The sequence below is a fragment of the Dermochelys coriacea genome, chromosome 2 (genome assembly GCF_009764565.3).
Source record: "Dermochelys coriacea isolate rDerCor1 chromosome 2, rDerCor1.pri.v4, whole genome shotgun sequence".
Classification (NCBI taxonomy): Eukaryota; Metazoa; Chordata; order Testudines; family Dermochelyidae; genus Dermochelys; species Dermochelys coriacea.
In genome coordinates this window covers 111,476,817-111,496,765 of record NC_050069.1, presented here as the reverse complement: position 1 = coordinate 111,496,765, position 19,949 = coordinate 111,476,817, and the positions used below count along the sequence as shown (strand labels likewise).

The 19,949-nt window shown below is 40.0% G+C and overlaps 1 protein-coding gene across 5 annotated transcripts in view; it reads right to left on the bottom strand.

The window, feature by feature from the left end:
- Window positions 1-19,749, bottom strand: part of KIF13A (kinesin family member 13A) — a 200,521-nt gene extending 180,772 nt beyond the window's left edge. For 3 of the 5 annotated variants that reach the window (XM_038389681.2, XM_043508323.1, XM_038389682.2), the window contains exons 1-2: window positions 19,202-19,749; window positions 18,470-18,563 (exon numbers count right to left, since the gene is read on the bottom strand). In XM_038389681.2, the coding sequence (XP_038245609.1) occupies window positions 18,470-18,563; window positions 19,202-19,256 (149 nt within the window). In that variant the 5' untranslated portion in view covers window positions 19,257-19,749. The remainder of the gene's footprint in view (window positions 1-18,469; window positions 18,564-19,201) is intronic. The other 2 variants (XM_038389684.2, XM_038389688.2) reach the window with 1 other exon arrangement.
- Between the last annotated feature and the right edge of the window lie 200 nt (window positions 19,750-19,949).

Below are 19,949 nucleotides of genomic sequence, written 5' to 3'. Positions count from 1 at the left end.
TCAGGCTGGAGCTCAGGGCTCTGAAATCCACCCTCCTCCCTAGGCTTCAGAGTCCAAGCTGCCACTTCAAAGTGCTGTCTACACAGCAGTTTTTAGAGTGCTTGTGTGAGCACCACAAACCCAAATCAATGAAGCCAGCTGAGAGGCTCGCTACCATGAACTGTATAGACATGCCCTAGATGTTTCTCTCACTACTACTGCTATGTGTGTGGCCTACACAGAGGGGAAAATTACTAGTGGTCCAATCCTGAAAAAATCTGTACAGACATCTTTCATTAGTATGATTCATTTAGTGGATTGCGGCCCGACTAATTGAGAAACTAACTATACACAAAGTATTATTTCACATACCAAGTAGGACCATCAGAAATGAGATCTCGCTCTCAGATCTCTTTCTGTAATCTGACGTATTACTTCTAACAAGAACAGGTACAAAATTTTCAGACAAATACAGCTTTTAAGATGACACTGTCTATTATTCAGAGTGGATTTGATTTCAATCGGGAAGACTCGATTTAATCATGGATGAATTGGATTAAGCCAGAATCTGCCTTCAGAAAGGAAGATACAGTTTCTAGGTTTAAAACTATTAGAAAAAAAAAAAAGATATGTGCAGCCATTATCATGAAATATCTTTTCTTAGAATGGGATCTGATGCATTCTGTACCTATGAAAGCAAAATTTGTGCACAAACAACTAACCCAATAGTCAGGCTCCGCTAGGATAACAATAAAAGAATGTACTTTTTCTTTTCACAGTCCTGAAGTTGCCATGAAAGCCAGGATGATAGGAGTAACTCAGACTGCATTATCCAGGCTAAAAATCCTTTTTAGAACTCCTTCTTGAGGCTCTAGCACCAAGCCAGACTCCACACAAATAAGTGAAATACTTCCCCATATTGATCTGGCTTTGGCCACACCTACTCTTTTGCACAAGATGCACAGAATCCCACCTTGCTTGGCTTTGTCCATCACACTCAAGTAGGAAGACCATGGATGCTGATTCCAAGAGTAATATGCAAGTTTGAATCCTATGCACAAGGCCAAACATGAATGGAACTGCCAGCTAACACACTGACACTCACTCACCTCCTTTTACTTCTTTGATGAGGATTTTCCATAGAATCAGTCCTTCTTTGGGGCCATCAAGAAGAATTTACAAGGAAATCACAGCTTGCAACCAGGCTGTAAAAATTTGCTAATGTACTATGTTATGTATTGAAGGGGGAGTACCTAATGCAGTGGTTCTCAACCTGCAGCCCAATCACCACAGAACTGCAGCCTATGTGACATCCTCAAGGCCATACTAGTAGTATTGGATGCAGCCCACAATGGTAAATAGATTGAGAACCACTTACCTAATGGGAACTACTGATACGCAATTGAATTACTAACCCTACTTATTTGATCCAGAATTGATCTGAAACCCAGATTAAAGTAGGGAAAAGAAACTAAACCTGGCCTAAAAAATCCCCTAAGATGGTTGAATAGATAACTTCTGGATACCAGTAAAATGTTATATCTTCCATCTTCTGAAGAATACACATTTGGGAGTGAAAACTCGCAAGCGCCTATGAAGGGGAAAGAATGGGTGACATCACAAGGTGTTTTTTTCTGTCCCCATCTGATGGGTTTGTTTGTTCCAACTTATTTCTTTGGGCTGGTACATGAAGATGAACAACAAACATTCAAAGGCAGTAATAATTTAATGGTAAAGATTTGAACCAGTATCTTTATATTCTTAAATCCCATTGCATTGTTCATTTTAAAGAATTTATTCATATAATCAATCCAATCATGAGGATCAATGTACTATTAACTTTTTTGAAGTTGACCGTGGGTCAAATTACTTTGGCCTAATAGCCAAAGTGCTCAATCCTCTGTACGAACAAATGCAAGGTTATTTAGCTCAGAACAAAGAAGGCAGATTGTTTCTACAGAATGGGAGACTGTATTGCAGCCAGTTAATTTAGGAGTCATAGTGGACTAGCAACGGAACAAGATCTTCCTGTGTGATGCTATCACAAAAAGGGGCCAGTGCAGTCCCAGGATATATAAACAACAAAGTAGTGAGTAGGATTACAGAGGTAAGTTTACCCCCTGTGTATGGCATTGGTGAGACCAATCCATTTTAAAAAGGATGCTGAAAAACTGAAGAGTGCAGAAAAGATTCATGAGGGGAAAATGCCTTATATTAAAAGAGACCAGTTTGTCAAAAAGAAAACTGAAAGGTATCTTGATTATGGCATATTACCTTCACAAGGAGAATATACCAGGTACAACACCAGGAACTATGTATGGCCTTTATCAATCTGACCAAAGCCTTCGACTGTCAACTGTGAGGCTCTGTTGAAAATCATGTCAAAGTTTGGCTGCCCAAGCAAATCCATCACCATTGTAAGACTCTTCCATGACCAGATAACTGCTTCCATCCTGTGCAGTAGCTCTACCTCTGAGCCTTTTGTCATCCCAACCAGCGTAAAACAAAGTTGTGTACTGATACCTACCCTTTTCTCTTCATTTTCTTAGCAGCTATGAAAATGTTAACCCAAGACAGTCTACCAGAAGACAATGGACTCCAATATGGGACTGATGGCAACCTCTTCAAAAACTTTCTTGTCTCCGTGCCAGAACTAAAGTAATACTGGCAACACTAACCAAATTCTAGCATGCAGATGATTGTGGTGTAGTTGCACATTCAAAGGAGGATCTACAAACAGCTTAATTGCTTCTCTGAAACTTACAAAAGCCTAGGGCTAACTCTGAACATTGGCAAAACAAAAGTTCTCCACCAGCCAGCTCCCAGTCAGTCATCGATTCCAGCAAAGAAGATCGACATCGACAGAGAACCGGAAAATGTGGAATACTTTGCCTATCTTGGCAGCCATCTCTCACAGAGAGGAGACACAGATGTTGAGATTGAGCACAGAATCCCCTGTGCCAGCCTTGACTTTGGCAGACTCTCACCAGGTGTTCAACAATCAAAACATCAGAACACATACTAGACTTGGTTTATAAAGCAGAGATAATCCCAACTCTCCTCTATGCTTGAGAGACTTGGGTGATCTATAGAAAACACCTGAAAAACATGGAACGCAAGCACCTGCACTTTCTTCGGAAGATCCTCAACAGAGAGGATCACTGCACTAATGTCAGTGTCCTCACAGAGGCCAACATCTTCAGCATTAAGGCCCTGATTATCATCACTAGCTGAGGTGGAGCTGGCACTGCGTACGCAAGCCTGATGTACGCTTACCAAAACAATTGCTGTACACCCAACTCACCAAAGGAGAAAGGAAACAGGGAAGCCAAAAGAAATGCTTTAAAAGACATCCTGAAGATAAACATCAAGAGATGTAGCATCAACACCACACACTGGGAGACAGTAGCGTAGGATAGTGATAATTAGCAAAGACTTGTCAGAGAAGGAACATCCACTTTTGAGGAAAATAACCTTGCCCTCGTCACAGAAAAACACCAGAAAAGAAAGGATAGACTGTCATGCAGCAATCGTGGCCCAACCCTGACTTCTATCATCATCTGCAATGTCTGCCAATGAGCTGTGGCTCAAGGATGGACTCCTTAGTCACCAAAGGACTCAAAAAAAATAAAAACCTGTGAAACAGATCATCCTCGACCTCAAGGGATTGCAGACAACAATGACGAATACCAGGTACTATAAGTAAGGCTACATTTTAGTCACGGGTATTTTTTTTAAACAAAGTCAGACAGGTCACGGGCTGTAAACAAAAATTCACCCAAAAATACGCACCTTGACTAAAACTTGGGCAGGGAAGAGTGGTCCGAGGGCACTGTGGGTGGTGGGGGAGGTGGCCCAGGACCCCTGCTGGTGCTGAAGGGGCAGGGGTGTCAGGCTGCAGCGCGCAGTCTGGGACCCCTGCTGGTGCTTGGGGGGGTTGGCAGGGCTGGCAAGGGCTTCCTACCTAATTCGTTGTCCCTGCAGCTCCTTGGCGGCGGCGGCAGAGGCTCTGCTCCTCCCACCACAAGCAACGGCTGCCGCAGCTCCCATTGGGCATGACTTCCGTGACAGACTCGCAGCCTTAACTATAATCCTCAGAGGCGGGGTCTTTGACAGGAGGAGGAGCAGGGGGCGGGGCCTCATGGCAAGGTTAGAGCCTGGCGCCACCTCAGAGCCTCAGGCAGGTACAAAGCAGTGCCACAGGGAATCCAGGAGAAATGCTGTCCCAGAGTCATTCAGTCTGGGACCAGGACTTGAAATGTACATTTTGGGACTGTCCCACTAAATTAGTGACAGGTGGCCTGCTCACCTTACCCCCAATGGAAACTTACATTCCAGATCATGGAAAAAACACTGATCTGCCCAGTACCCTTATCTAATGCAGTAGTTCTCAAACATGGGTCCGGGGGCCCACGAGCAGGTTTCGGAGGGTCCGCCAAGTAGAACCAGTTTTAGCTTCTCTGGGGCCCAGGGCAGGAAGCCTAAGCCCTGTTCTGCAGGGCTAAAGCCCAGGGCCCTGAGACCACCACCAGGGGCTGAAGCAGAAGCCTGATCAATTTAACTTCGTGGGGTGCCCTGGGCAATTGCCCTGCTTGCTACCCCTTAATGCCAGCCCTAGCTTTTATATGTAGAAAACAGTTGCTGTGGAACAGGTGGGACGTGGAGTTTTGAATAGCATGGGGGGGGGGGGAAGAGGGGGCTCCAAAAGAAAAAGGTTGAGAACTCCTGATCTAGTAAATAAGCAATATCATTCACCATTTTCTAATGTACTAAAAATGTACAATTAAGAAGAATCTGAATATTAAACTATATAATGTTTCAATAAATGTACATACTTATAATGTACCCTCCTAGGTAGCAAAGATGTACCAAATCTAGGGTAAAAGCTCTATTTAGTTGTAAATCAACATGTTGAATGGTTATGTCAACCAATGAGAATGCACTTCTCTTTAGAAAATAACTGGAGTTCAAATGGAAAAGTTGATTAAAATCAATTATTTAAAACCAAGGCTTTCCACTTGATCTACATGCTGATTTAAATCACCTTCACTTAAATCAATCCACCCTGAGACCAGGCCTAAATTCTATAATGCTTTCACTCAGAAGCAGAAGTTTGACATACTTTTACAAGCTAGTCAAGCAGCTTAGTGTATATGTTTTCAAAATATCTCAATTTATTTGCTAGAGCACATTTTGATTTACTTGCTATGTATTGTGATAAATGTGGAATGTTATGTAAAAAAACTGGGGGAAAATGACTAATTAAATGCATTTTAAAAACAGTGGTAGTAAAGAACAATGAATTACTCCAGAGCTTGATTTAAAATAATTGACATGCTGTAGAGCTTAACATTTCATTTTTTTTTAAATGAAGGTAACATTTTAAACATGAACAAAAAGCAATAAGCAATGTAGTCAGTAACCAACCCTTCACTCAAAGATACCTCAATCTACACTGATCCTTCTATTCAGAGTTCATAATTTTCAGTAATTCTAAAGACATGAAGAAAGTCACTATTTTGATCTTTCCACAACGGCACAAGCAACCACACCCTACATGTGTGGAAAAAGGAGGATTTTTGAAAATCTTACTTAGATATTCTAATCACTTTTTTAAAATCAGCTTAGTTTTCTCTCTCCAAAAGCTCACACTAATATAATGTTATTTTACACATGTACGCAATGGCATTTGAAAACAAAGGTATACTTTTATCTTCAATAGAAGACAAAACAAACAATAGGCTAGCCGACCACTGAAAGGTTCATCTTACAATGATATATGGTTGACAGCCATGACCAGCTTCCCAGCAGGAGAGAAATTTTCAGTTAGTGTGCAAACTTGAGGATAAGAAAGAAAGTGTCAGAAAGTGGTTTCAGGTGAGTTACTAGCATGACAGAACAACTTGGCTAAGGGAACAGGCACATGCTGTTACGCTGACTGCAATAGAGACTACTTTAAATCAAAAGCTTCCAGGTTATGAAGTTACAGTCCACAAAGGAAGAGCACTAGGAATTGCCAGCAGTACTTAATCTCTTCCCTTACCTTTCCCAAACTGACATTTTTGGAGATTTCATAATAGGTGTTAAATGGCATCTTCAAAAGCACAAGGAAGAGTATGGCAAAGGTCAAAAGGAAGAAAGCTACGTGAAAAAGGGGGGCTAAAAAAGGACAAGACCAGGAGAAGGGCAAAAGTTAAATAGTGTGTTTCAGTCTTTAAAATATATGTGTATCCTCCCAACTTCCAATGGAAGACAAGCAATTTAAAAACTTTTCAGTTAAAAAGATTAATCTGAAATTAAAATCCATTGTTACTTAAAACAGAAGCAGACATGTTTTTGGATGCCAGAGCCATCCACCTCCTCAGAAGGAAATTAAATAAAGGGGGCGAGACAAAGTGCAAACATTCTGTTGATGTTAAAGCAATTAGGTGATGTACTTGATGTTAAATGGCTATGGTTTTGGGGACACACAAGTAAACAAAGAGAAGATATTTTCACAATTTCTAGCATTTTTCAGGCCGCACGCATGTGTAGCCATGCAGTGGAACTAATCCTGTATTTCTCGCATACACAAGGCTCTATCCGAAGAAAACAAGAGTTTGGGGTATAGAAGTAATGCAGAATGTAGCCAACATCATGAAATGCCACAAACTACATAACAATTTGGCACAGAATCATCATACTTGCCATAGAAAATAGCATCAGATGATGCAGAATTAGAGAGGCCATTATACAGGCCATTATTACAATCAAACATATACCCTTTAGGCAACATTTCCACAAAAGAAACCAGGCCACAACCATAGAAATAAGTCACATTAATTGATTTGATCTGATTTGATTTTTAAAAGCTGCAAGAGTGCCCTATAAGTATTCTTTAAATAACAGAAATAAAGCTATATTTAGGTAGTTGACCATGTAACTATGATGAGCCACTTTTTTTTTTTAAATCACCCTGAAAATAAAACTTCTACTGTCAGATACTGTTGGCCATATTAAAAATAGTGGATATCACTACATCTTAGCACCTATTCTCATTGGTCAGTTTCTTTTATGATTCTATACGAGTTATTTGAGCATGCTTGGTTTACATTTAGTTTAATTTTTTAAAACTTTCAGAAGCAAAGACATATCATGATCCCTAAAAGTAAGTTGTCTTAATAGGAAATTAATATTCCAAAACAATAACTTTGCAATGGGATATAAAATATGTACAACAAATATATCATTAGTGTTATTATTCACTTAAAATTACTATTAAATCAAGAACACCTGTGTTGATCATGGTGATTTCAAGAAAAATGCTAGAACTAACAACTTAGAAAATAGAAATAGTGCTCTCAGTCCTGTAAGGGGTTCTTCATAGACATGTGTCCTATTTACTTTTTATGCTTGTGCTTTTAACTTTTTGCATTTCACTCAGTTTGGACAATGAAAAATAGATGAGGTGTATTAACTCGTTTATATGCAGTTCCACTGTTCCTTCCAGTTAACCCGATGTTGCAATGTTAGGATAGCAACAACAGTAAGGTTACATTTAAATCCAAAACAAATTTTCCATTCAAGTTCAAAAATACATTAGGTTTTTAAAAATTATTCACACATAAACATTAATATTTGGAACGAAAGTACAACAGCATTCCTTTAAATTTAAAACCCAAATAGATAAGAAGTTAAAAATAAGAGGTAACAAAAAATTCCTAAAATTTTTGTATTCAAAGTCATTTTTCTTAACAGAATGAGCCAAATAGATGGCAGGAATATAGTTTACTTGGGAGCATTTGTGCAAGGTAAGCCAGGAAATCAGAAGCAACTGGCAACATAAATTATGCTCTATGACAACATCCCATCTTAAATTCTATTCTACAGAGAGGTCCTATGTTTACATTCCATTTTTGAGCAAAAGTGAATAGGAAAGCAACAGTCACTAGTAGGGCCTCAATAAACTCAGAGGAATAGAGCATGGTTGAAAATACTGATGTTAGATTTTAAGTGTAAAAAACTTAGTTTTCAAAATTGTAAAACCCTATGAAAACTTTAAGGCATCTATCTTCTTGAGGGGACATTACAGGTCAGTTTAAAGTTCTTTTGGTAAGACTGAAGCTATGTCTACAATATGCAGCTTTTAGCAACACAGTGCCGGTAAAAGGCATGCAGTGTAGCTGTTTGTCAGCAGGAGAGCACTCCTGCCGACAAAGAGCTGTTCACTTGGCGCTTGTTGTCAGCAAAACTTTTGTCTTCCTGTGCGTTTTTTTTGTTTGTTTGTTTTTTAAAACACCTCTGAAGGATGAAAGTTTTGCCTTTCACTTGCCCGTTGCAAAAAAAACTAACTTGCATTTGCAAAAAAAACCTCACAGCTTTGGCAGAGACTGTTTGGCATAAACTTGGAAAATTAAAAATTACATTCCTCATGGTGGCCAAGATCAAATGTTGTATACGTTTAATACACTCCTATACTCCCATGAAGAAACTGCACTTGCAGAGAATTTGGGAAAGGTGATAGACTCGAGAGTCTAAAAGAACTTTTCTATCTTCATAATTACACATTAACTCATTTAATGTATAAATTAAGGCAGTTATCTAAAAGTTAAACCGTCAAGAGGAAGTTGAAATCTTTACTCACAACAATGAAATACTTAAAGGCCAATTAAACCATATTACACAACTTTTTAAAAGGAGAACACTCATGAATTCACCCTTTAAAAGGAACATCGCAACGTATAGCTGCCATACTCCTCTATTCTCAAATAGAGGTTTTATCATCTTAAACAAAAAAGGCTTTCCAGCAAAGGAAGGTCCAAGAGATGGAATGAAGTCACATTTTATCCTCACAGTAGAACAGTTTATGAAACATAAAACATAGTGCTGGCTAATTTAGTGGGTAAAACTATGGCCTGTGTTTGCAGAAGGTCAGACTTAGTTCCTATGGCTGTAAAAATATGCTATTCAGTGAATTCATTAATTGAATTTTGTCAGGTTTTGGAAAGTAAATGTTTCTGGTATTTGTCCAAGTCTTTTTTAATTGAGTATTTTATTATTTAAAAACAAAAATTTAAGTCTTCAATTAACAACTGGATATCATTTTAAAGGATTAGTATTCAGGCAAAGTGATACGAGTACATAGCTATATTGCCATGTAATCTTGGGGGAAATACTTTTTCACTTATAGTCATGTGCACAATAGGGAGTATAGCGATGCATACCAACATAGTTCATGAAAAGCTCAGAATCCAAAAGATTTGGGCTCAAAGAGTGCAAAACATAGGGAAAACAAAGATTAATGAATTAAAGTACTGTGTTTTAGAGAAATGAAGTAAAATAAATCAAACAGTATATTTCCACATAAGTGTTGCACTTTTAATCGCAGGCAGCTACATCTCTCTAAAATAAATCTAAATTAAAAAAGACTATTTCAAAAATTATCACTGAGTATTTATCTGATACAAGTCAATGCACATTAAGTCTAACAATGTTTACTTCACAGGTTATGAACTAGTGAGCTAGTTCCTCCCTCCAGTAATTTTGAAAGATAAGCTTCATTTTAGGAAGTGGGTATCAACCCTGTTGTGCAGGATTTCACTCTGACTCCAAAGATAGAAGGAAAAATGGAAAGCAAACACTGCTCTTAAATTACTACAGAAAGATAATCCATGAAACCACAAGCTTTATCTACTCATTCAAAGATGTGACACGCAGCAGCAATTCATCAGCATAATACTGCAAAATAGATTTAGTTTACATATCTACATGCAGATAAAACAGATCTCAAATATGTCAGGAATCTATTCAGAATTATGAAGAAGTTGGAGAGGGAAAAGTGTCTGATTTCAGTGGATGCTTTTGAATATCACTTAATACAAGTTTGTGTTATGTATCAGAACAAAACAAAACTAATGACACCAAAAAAAACTTAAGCACCCAAAAAAATGATAGTGTGTAATTACTTCATTTTACTTGAACTAAAGTTTCTAGAGAGTTTCTTACCTGTCCAACAAACTATGTTCACCCATGTTTTTATATATTATACATGTGTACATGCGCACACACACACACTTACAGAAGAAGGTTGTATTTTTGTATACATTATATTAAAGTACTCAATCTACAGCAACACATTTTTAAAGGAACTGTTCATATACTATCAATCATTTGCGTGCTGTAAAGTTTACTTTGAAAGGCGCTACATTAAAGAAATTATGCACATTCAATACATTTTCAAAAATGTTTTTCTGAATACATGTGCACATGTATAAAATTCCAGCCAAAGCAACTGGCTTAATTATTGTTTATAAAGTGCTTTGAATGTCTTTAATAGAAAGTGCTAAGTACTATTGCTGAATGCAAAGATCTCCATTTAAAGAACTTTCAAGGTTTGATTTACCTTCACTCAAAGGAAGTTAGGAATTAATCTTTGTCCTATTACAACTCAACTAGTACTGTATAAATGCCGGGTTTCAGAGTAGCAGCCGTGTTAAGTCTGTATTCGCAAAAGAAAAGGAGTACTTGTGGCACCTTAGAGACTAACAAATTTATTAGAGCATAAGCTTTCGTGAGCGCTGTAGCTCACGAAAGCTTATGCTCTAATAAATTTGTTAGTCTCTAAGGTGCCACAAGTACTCCTTTTCTTTTTGTATAAACGCCATATCTCTAGGTCATTAGTTCAAATCCAAATCAGCTTAATAGTGATGAAAAGTTGTTAGTGACTATGTGAAGCCAGTAGCTTCAGATTAACTCCTAGTATATCTCACAAGCCATCAATATCATTTGAGGGTGTTCCCCATTCAGTACTATGGGTTGAAAAAAAGTCTAAGGCTGATGACAAGGGAATTTATTAGCTCATGATATGTTTGTTATCAAATTAACAGGAAGTTCCCTCAAGATATACTGACGTTTTTAATATTCAAGTTTTAAATGGAAAAAAAAGCCTACCAGAATAGCAAGAGTCAAAATTGCTTAGAGGTAAATTAGCGCACAAGTTGAACCAGGCCTATAGTGTTGGAAGGGGGTTCATTTGCCTTCCAAATGGAACCGGAATAAAGGAGCACCCTCTCCAGCACTGGAAATACAGAATATGTCTGCTTGTGTAAGTCCCACTAAGTTCTCCTACACAGGCTTCTCTCAAAGTTAGGGGCTATTATAACTCCTTTGTGCTGATCAGTTACTGTATGCTCAATATTCAAGCTGTTTGTCGGCAGCATCTCTCCTTAATTCAATAATTCCTCCTTGAGTCATTAAGTGGTAAAGGCCTGTGCTTTTAGCAGTAAGAGTTCCCAATTCAATATCCACCAACCATCAATGGAGGGGTCCCTAAAGTTGTAAGGGGGTTTGAAGGTCTGTAGACCTCAGGCTCTCAGGACAAGCTTCCTCTGACAGTATGATGTCTAACATGCTGGATAAGTGAATCTTATTTACTGACTACTCCCTCCATGTAGAGGGTAAGAGATTATTGCTGCTATCAGCTAATGACAGGTTTCAGAGTAGCAGCCATGTCGGTCTGTATTCGCAAAAAGAAAAGGAGTACTTGTGGCACCTTAGAGACTAACACATTTATTTGAGCATAAGCTTTCGTGAGCTACAGCTCACTTCATTGGATGCACACGAAAGCTTATGCTCAAATAAATGTGTTAGTCTCTAAGGTGCCACAAGTACTCCTTTTCTTTCTATCAGCTAATGGAGTTACTCCTTTAGTTAACATGGTAGAGGCCTGTGCTTTGGCACTGGAGGTCCCAAGTTCACTCCCAGCTGACCAACTGGGGTGCAGATTGTTGCACGGTGGCAGCCCTGGCTTTAATCTTTCACATGCTTAATGAATGCATACAATTGTCTCTCTCACTATACTGTAGTTCTGTATTTGCTATAGAGACATCATATTCTGAAGCCTGTAATACACACCCACATACAAAGGACAAGGAATCGCATGATTGGAAAAAATATTCAGTTATGCTATAGTGCCTGTATAGAACTCCTGCAGTGATTAGTTATTTAATATTACGGGCACCAATTACTTCCATTAACAGGTTCAACAGAGAGGCAGGGGACAAATAAGCAGAAAGCTTGAGCTACTTGCTCACCTTTAAGCATAAAATGCGAGGCTCACTGACAGGGCAGCCAATGAGGCTACCTCCACTAATCAACTTTTACCTCGGAAAAAAAAAAATCATTCTATTTTTAAATTACAGGTCTTTTAAAAATATGTATTTAATTTCTTAATCCTAATCTCAAAACGAACATTTACATGGCTAAAATAATAAGTTGGTATAAAAATACTCGTTCAGATCAACCACTGGATTTAAGTATATCTACAGGGTTGCCAATCTCTTTAACAAGCTACTTCAACATTACATTGTCTGGGGTGTTCCCAACATTTTATGATAGATCTGCAAAAGAAACTTTTGACTGGTTCATCTTTTTTGACCTCTCACTTTATAAATTTTCCACCAATCATCATGTAAAGGAAGGCTGGAAAACTGGGAACAACCATTCAAGACAACATCAAGACTGGTTATCCTTTTTCCCTCAAATGCCCTTTTCTGTTCTTGTTCTTATATACAGCCAATCTATTTCTTCTATTCAGAAAAGTTTGCCTACAGAAAATTCCAAGAGCCTCTAACATGAGCTTCCTCCAGCAGTGCCATTTATAGACCCAAGCACAAGGTACTTCTAGCTGTCTGGATTTTAAACTTGTTAAAAGAACAATAGTTTTCCCCATTCACCCTGCTTTAGGCCACCTCAGGAACAACACTACCACATACCCATAACCTGAACTCTAGGATTTTTAATGATGTGTAATTTGAGAACAGCAGTCTTCTGGAACAGAACCTAATCATGATTCAGGTAGGAAACTAAGTGAAATGCTGCTGAAACAGTTCTGGAATGCAATTTCCCACCTCATATATATATTCCATAAAGCGACTGCACCTCTTCTTGGAAGAGGATTCAAAGCTAGTAGTTCACAACCTGAACACTGAGGCATAACAGGAAAACTAATTTACGAGAGGTCAAAGTCAGATTACTTTTACAGTTTCCTATAGACAAAAGGCAATGGTCACTGTTATTTTATCCACTACCTAAGGCAGGTGATTATTTAGAGCACATGCATCCAAGCCTCTATCTGGTTGATAATTCCTTCAGACATGTGGAGAGTTAGCAGCTGTCTTATTTCACTTGACACTCCTTTCAGAAAAGTTTCAGTTTAAAGCAGTGACTGTTACAACACACACAAACTCCCCAGACCAGTGACCTTCTCCTCTCAGTCTCCTCTCATGCTCCAAATAGTGGTAAATCAAAACATAAACCATAACCACTGAAGTTTATACAGATTCATGATTTCCCCCTCCTCTGGGAACAGGAAGGAGCAGAAAGAAAAGCAGAGTTATTGTTTAGGAAACAAATGTATGAAATAATTGTTTTTTAAATATTAACTAGCTAGGAAATTAGTGCCTCGAAGGTAATAAGCAGTCATTTAAAAAAAAAGCAGAGGGGCCTACAAAACTCCTAAAGAGGAGCCAGGAAACATTACAAAACACCACCCAATATTATTCTATAGCTCTTATCAATCTACAGTTACAATAAAGTTTTGCTCAAGTAATGCTTGCAGGATTTAACCATTGATAAAAACTGGTAAGTAAACACAAAGAGGTCAAGGGAGTAGGCAGAACAGATGTTTATTCATAAGAAACCTTATAAATGCATGCAGAAAAGGTTAAGATGTCTGTAAAAAGAATTTTAGGACAGTTTCTAACCTAAATAGTATATTTAAGTTCAGATACACATGCTAATAGCCTTTTACTTAAGTTGGAAAGAAAGTATTTGAATAAAGATAAATTTGCACAAGAATACGCTTTAATGTAATAAATTTCCCAACAAATCTCCCTGGTTTCAGTCCTAGATTCTGCAGTTATATAGGAACAGTTCAGTTCTGCAGGTTCCCTAGTTCCTCACTTATTTTAGTCAAGATGCAGATAATTTAGTAAATGAAAAAGAGAGGTCAGAGGATTAACGTGTGTACCAGAGTCATTAGGGAAATCAAAACAGGATTTGCTTTTCGAAATTCACATTCTTTAGAAAAGAAATTGGCGGTGATGGGGAGGGAGGGATGAGTCTATTCCAATTAGCAAGCAGAACCCTAGCACAAATGCAAAGGAAACTCCAGAATAGTCCATTTTAGATTACTTTACAATGGGATAGCAGTTCTAAATGCAAAGCAGTAGCTTATTATACTACCAAAACGAGTTGGAAAATTTCAGAGGCAAGACAAAAATTTCATCAAAAATACCCAGAATGTTTTCAACACTTTCAGAAACTTTTATTCCATTTCCTAATTGTCTCTGATCACTCGGTACTTCGATTGGATATCGCAGCATTTATTTCAGGCAATAGGATGGAACTAGTTAGGAAGATGTAAAGTAACAGAATATGCTTATAAACTCTGAAAGGCAATATCCATTTCTAACAAAATATTAGTTGAGATACAGTGTTTCATATCTTTAGTAATACAGAGAGAAGAGTTTAGCAGGGAATCCGATTTCCTTCCTCCAACTGAAGATGGACAAGTAATCGCCTGTGCATAGAGGAAAGACAAAAGGTATTCCTGATTTGTTCTCCACCTACAAAAAAGTATGGCTATCATCTAAAGAGAAAGAAACAATTACAGCTATTACTAATTACACTTAGGCCTGATCTTACTGCTAAAAGATCCCAATTGCAATGCTTTTCCCAACATTGAAGGGAGTGCAACTGATGCCAGTTAAATGGTTCCTTTTTACATTCACTTCCTGATGTGAGTCAAAAACTGAACCAAATAAGCTCTCCTTAGTTCAATGAGACTAAAATGCAGTTGGTTAACTTCTTCTAGGTTTTGATGTCCTTGCTGAATACAAAATTAGAAAATCATATGTTTGTGGGGGCAGGTAGGCCAGCCTGCTCTGGATAATTCTCTAAATGAAGTAATTTAGACTGGTGTGTCTTTTGTGATTAAATTTTTTAAAAGGCAATGTGACATGGTGGTTAGAGCAAGGGACCTGGAGTCAGGAAATGTTGGATCTACCCCACTACTCTGCCGCTGTCTCACTGTGATCTTAGGCAAGTCACAACTACTGCCTTGTTATCCTCACCTGTAAAAAGGGGAAAATATTTACTCACCTGTGTAAACCCCAAAATCCTATCCTTGTGAAGATTAAGCCTAAAGTTTACAAAATTAAAAAAATCTGACATGTTAGATATAATTCCAAAATAAAACCAACCACCCTTATGAAACAGACAAGTTTGTACAGTTCTACTTTTCATCACCTGTGAACCGTTTTCCAAAAGCTAATCTTCTAGAAATGAGTACCAGCATGTTTAATTATAAATGTGGATGAAAGTTCTATCTGATCATTTTGTTTTATACAATCTGTTCTGTGCATTTTAAACTGCAGCTCTAAATGCCCTGAAACCTATTGTGCCATCACTGATTTCTTGGCTTTAATTCCATTAAGAAAAAGCAATTACGGAAGCCAAGCCTGCCTGCTTCCTTTAGTAGAAACCACTTGCTCTTATTATGAATCACAGTATAAACTTTTACTTTCATTTAACTATAAAGCATTTTTTCAATATTACATTTGCCAGCTTAAATGACAGCACAACAATATAAATTTTTAAAACACTATTTCCTACATTATCTCAACTGCCTCTCCCCTCCTCTTCTCTCACAAGTATGGACAACTCTGATTAAAAGAAAATGACACACACACTTCAGGCCCAGTTGAGCTGTGCTTACTCACAATGAGTAAAAAGTAGTCCTACTGAACTCAAAGGGAATACATGCACCACGACGAACTATCCAGCAAAGATGACAAAACTAGGCCCCACTCAGTGCCCCAGGTTTTCCACATAAAAGTTAACTTTGGTTAGACATTTAGCTTTTCATCTTTAATATGCAACTACAAACAAAAGTAATGGTAAAACGATCAACCAGCAATCCAACAAGTGAAATTCTAATTCTGAAATAGATCTTTCTTTATAGCAATAGTGTAACAGAAATATGAAATCAAGCTACACAAAGGAAACCAAATCCCATTTGGTGCTTTTATCTCTGCTACAAAATTAATCCAAATACAAGCAGCACTGTTGCAGTGATTCAAATTAAATTCATATAGACAATGTCTTTGGAAATGCTTAAAAATATAAAGAATTCCTCCAGTACCAACAGTATTGTGACTATTCAGATGAGGGGAAAAAAACCATACGATCCAATAATTTAATATTAAATTAACGGATTTTAAGTGGTTCTGCTAAACATCAAGAGGATCCAACAAGCTTCAGGAAAAAGCTATGCATAAATTCTAGATCTGGATGACAATGAATTACAACTTTATTTAGACCAAAACAAAAATGATCAATATTAACTGATCACAGTCCATTGCACATTACACACTTTAGGGATATTTCCAATGCACTAAGTCAGATACAGTTTTGCAAAGAAAACTACTAAATTAAATATTAACAATCAACTAAGACCCCAAAGCTGCACTGAGCTACAGGTGGGCAGATCCGTGTTTGTTGAAGAATCCTATTTATGCCAGTGGGATTCCATGCTGCTGCAAGGGTCTGCACATGTGATCATCAGGACAGAACTGGGTCCTAATTCAAGCAAGGTCAAAAAGGGATAGATATATACATAACAGATGATAAAGCAAGAAAAAAAGCCCACACAGAAAAACCACATGTGGTCTTATATTACGGTAGCATTGTAACTTCTTCCCAAATATCTGCAACAATTTTCACAAAGAGGGTAACATTCCCACCTTAAGTTGATTACCAGTAATTTAGAAACAGTTGTTTTTTCAGTTTTGTTTTGCTTTTTAACTGTAAACTTTTTATTTATTTGAACATTTACTTCTAAAACCTTGATTCTACTCTGGTATATTTGTACATTTGTTTCTTTTTTTTAGAAAAATATTCAATTTATTTCTTCCTTTAGTTTTGTAGAACATTTTGAAATATGTATGGAGAAAAAATTTACAGTACCAAAGTTCCTTCAAGCCTAAACATTTTAGAACATTTGTATTACATTAGCACTTATGGGCTCCAACCAAGATCAGGGTTTCACTGTGCTAGGCACTATACACACACATAGTAAGAAACAGTCCATGCCCTGAAAAGCTTACGTTCAAAGTAAATAAGAGACCAAGACAACATTTATTATTCCCATTTTACAGATGGGAACCAGGGCACAGAGAGATTACATGACTCTGCCAAGGTCACACAGAAAATCTGGCAAAGAACCAGGAAATGAACCCAGATCTTCCCAGTCACAAAACAGTGCATAAACCACAAGATTGGCCTTCCTTATGCTTTTATCAAAAGGCTTAATGGCATAAAGTTAAACTTGAACACAAAATGTATTACATCCCAATTCTGCAGTTGGATTAGTGTAAGTGGACCCTCATATGAAGTCTCAGAATTTTTAAGATGTAAATCGTCATAAAAGTGTAAAATGTCTACCAAAAAAGCACCAACTCAAATAATTCAGATGGACATATGCAGTGAGTTCTGTTTCTTCACAAAGCCATGTCTATGAGATGTGCAAGCAGTCTTATGGGAAAACGGCCATAACTGATTATTTGCCCAACGTTCTGCTCTTAAGCAAAAAATATACTCAGAGCACCAAGTACAGAGATCATTTAACAGGTAACTGAACAGATTAATACACAATGCAACTCTTCCCCTCATGTCCCCATCCCAAATGGGGAGGGGAGATCTTTTCCTGCTCTGCTCTATTTTTACAATCTGGTGCATTGGTATTTTGGATGATTTCCAAAAGTATTCTTTACAGGGACTTCACAAGTAAGTGCCAGATTTCCAAATTATTTTAGTGCACACTCTTATACTGCTTCACAGAACACCACAGAATTAATAAGGGATCCAGCAGTCACAACTTTTCAAATGCAAATATGTTGCAATCTGGTAAATACAGCCCTTAAAAAAACCCTCCCACAGCATCTAAAATCCAGCACACAACTTTTGTTCCCACAAATCAAACCTGAAGGTTACAGCAACTCGTTAACAGAATCTCCTTAATGAAACTGCCAAAAATATTATGGACTTTTCAGTTTCTTGCATCCCACCACTAATCAATCTCATCTAACAACTGATGAAAGCATAAATCTTTAAACATATATGAAACTACTAATGATCTTTTGCTTCTGAAAAAGTAATGCTATTGCCCCTAATTCCTCTAACAGGGTGTGGATAGAGAAATTTGGGGCCCGATTCTGATCTCCACTGATGCAATTTCATTGATGTTATTGTTATCTTACACAGCTGCAAGTGAAAGGAGAATCAGGAGACTGGACTTTTTTCTAAAGAGCTTCCAAAAGTAGTGGAGGCAAGATTAAGAAGCTGCTTCTCTCTTAACAAAAGTACACAAGCAACTCATTGTTTGAGCCCATGCTTAATCCAAAGTAGACAGTGGGGCAGGGATTTCAGGATAGGGATATTTTATTTGTACCTGTTATCTCCCTGTTTGATGTTTGAAGGGGGAGGGTGCAGCACAGTCTGATTCCCTTGCATCTCCACAATACATTTGGTGTTCAACTCCAGCTCTAGAAGAGAACATGCCAGAGGGCTTTACCTACCAGAATAGCCCCTCGTGCACAGAAGGGACCCACATGCACCCCTCTCCATCGGCAAACTGGGCTCCCCCCAACGTCTCCCCAGAGCTACTTGCCGAACAACCCTTACCCCCACACTACTGCTGGGGTATGTGTGGGGGAGAGTCTGGTATTTCTCCCCAGAGCCTGAAGCTCCCCTAGCTAATCCCCAGGGCTGTTTGGAGAACGGCCTTCCTTAGGGGGAGGCTCTCCAGGCAGCCCTGAGGAGAAGATGGGGGAGTCGCAGGCTCACCCTGAGCCTCCACCAGCTGAGGGAAGGTGTGTGCACGGGGGATGGGGGAAGCGATGGGAGAGTGCTCAAAGTGGTCTGAAAAAGCAGGGTCCGCCCCTCGCCCCCCGTGGGAGCAGCGGCTGTGACAAGGGACGCTTCAGCCGCACCCCAGGGTGACCTTTTGCTCATTGATTATTGTGGGGTCCGTGGGCCCTGGCGACCCCACCCGGCTTCGGGCGCTGAGGCAGGGGCGCGCCCGCTCAGCCGCGGTGGGGGAGAAGCAGCGGCGGGGGTGCCCGGCCGGGGGGCGGGGGGGAAGGGGCGGCGCTCCCCGCGGGCAGCCGGCGGCTCGGTTTACCTCTGCGATTCATGGGCCGGACCCTGACGGCCACCTTCACCTTGATCTCCGACATCTTCCCCGGCGGCGCCCAGCTCCCTCCGCGCCGCTGCTGCCGGGGGGGGCCGCTCACAGGGACGGGTCGCTGCCAGCCCCGCGCTGCCCGCGGCGAGGCGCAGCCCTAAGGTCCATCCCCAGAGCGGGGGGCGGGGGCGGGGGAGAAGGGGAGCGGCAGCGGCGGCCGGGCTGCCTCCGCCTGTCTGACTCCGCGTCTGTCCGCCTCTAGCCTTGTTTGCATAACAGCTCCCGCCGCTCCGCTCCCCTGCGCCGCTCCCGCCTCCCCGTCCCGACCGCCATCTTCCGCCCACAACGGCCAGCGGCTGCCTCGCCGAACAGACCGCAACCGCCCAGGAGACAAGCGGGTTAACGCGGGGGCGGGGGGGGGGGGGGAGGTTGTTCCGGAAAGACACGGAAACAGCCGAGGGCCTCCGAGGCAGGGGGAGTGGAAAGGAGTGTCCCAGGGTAACCCCGCCGCCGCCGCCTAGGCATGCGTATATCCTTCACGGGCGCGCCCCCCCCTTCGGCGCATGCGCAGAGGGAACAGCGCAGTCGCAAAGAGCTGCCTGCCCGGACTTTGCCCCCGTGGCGCGCGCGCAGGGCGAGGCGGGGGGGGGGCCCGAGCGGCGAGCGAGCAGCCGGCGAGGGGCGGGTGAAAGAGCGCGTGAAGAGCGGCCTGGCGGAGGGGCGGGGGCGAGGTGCGAACCAAGGG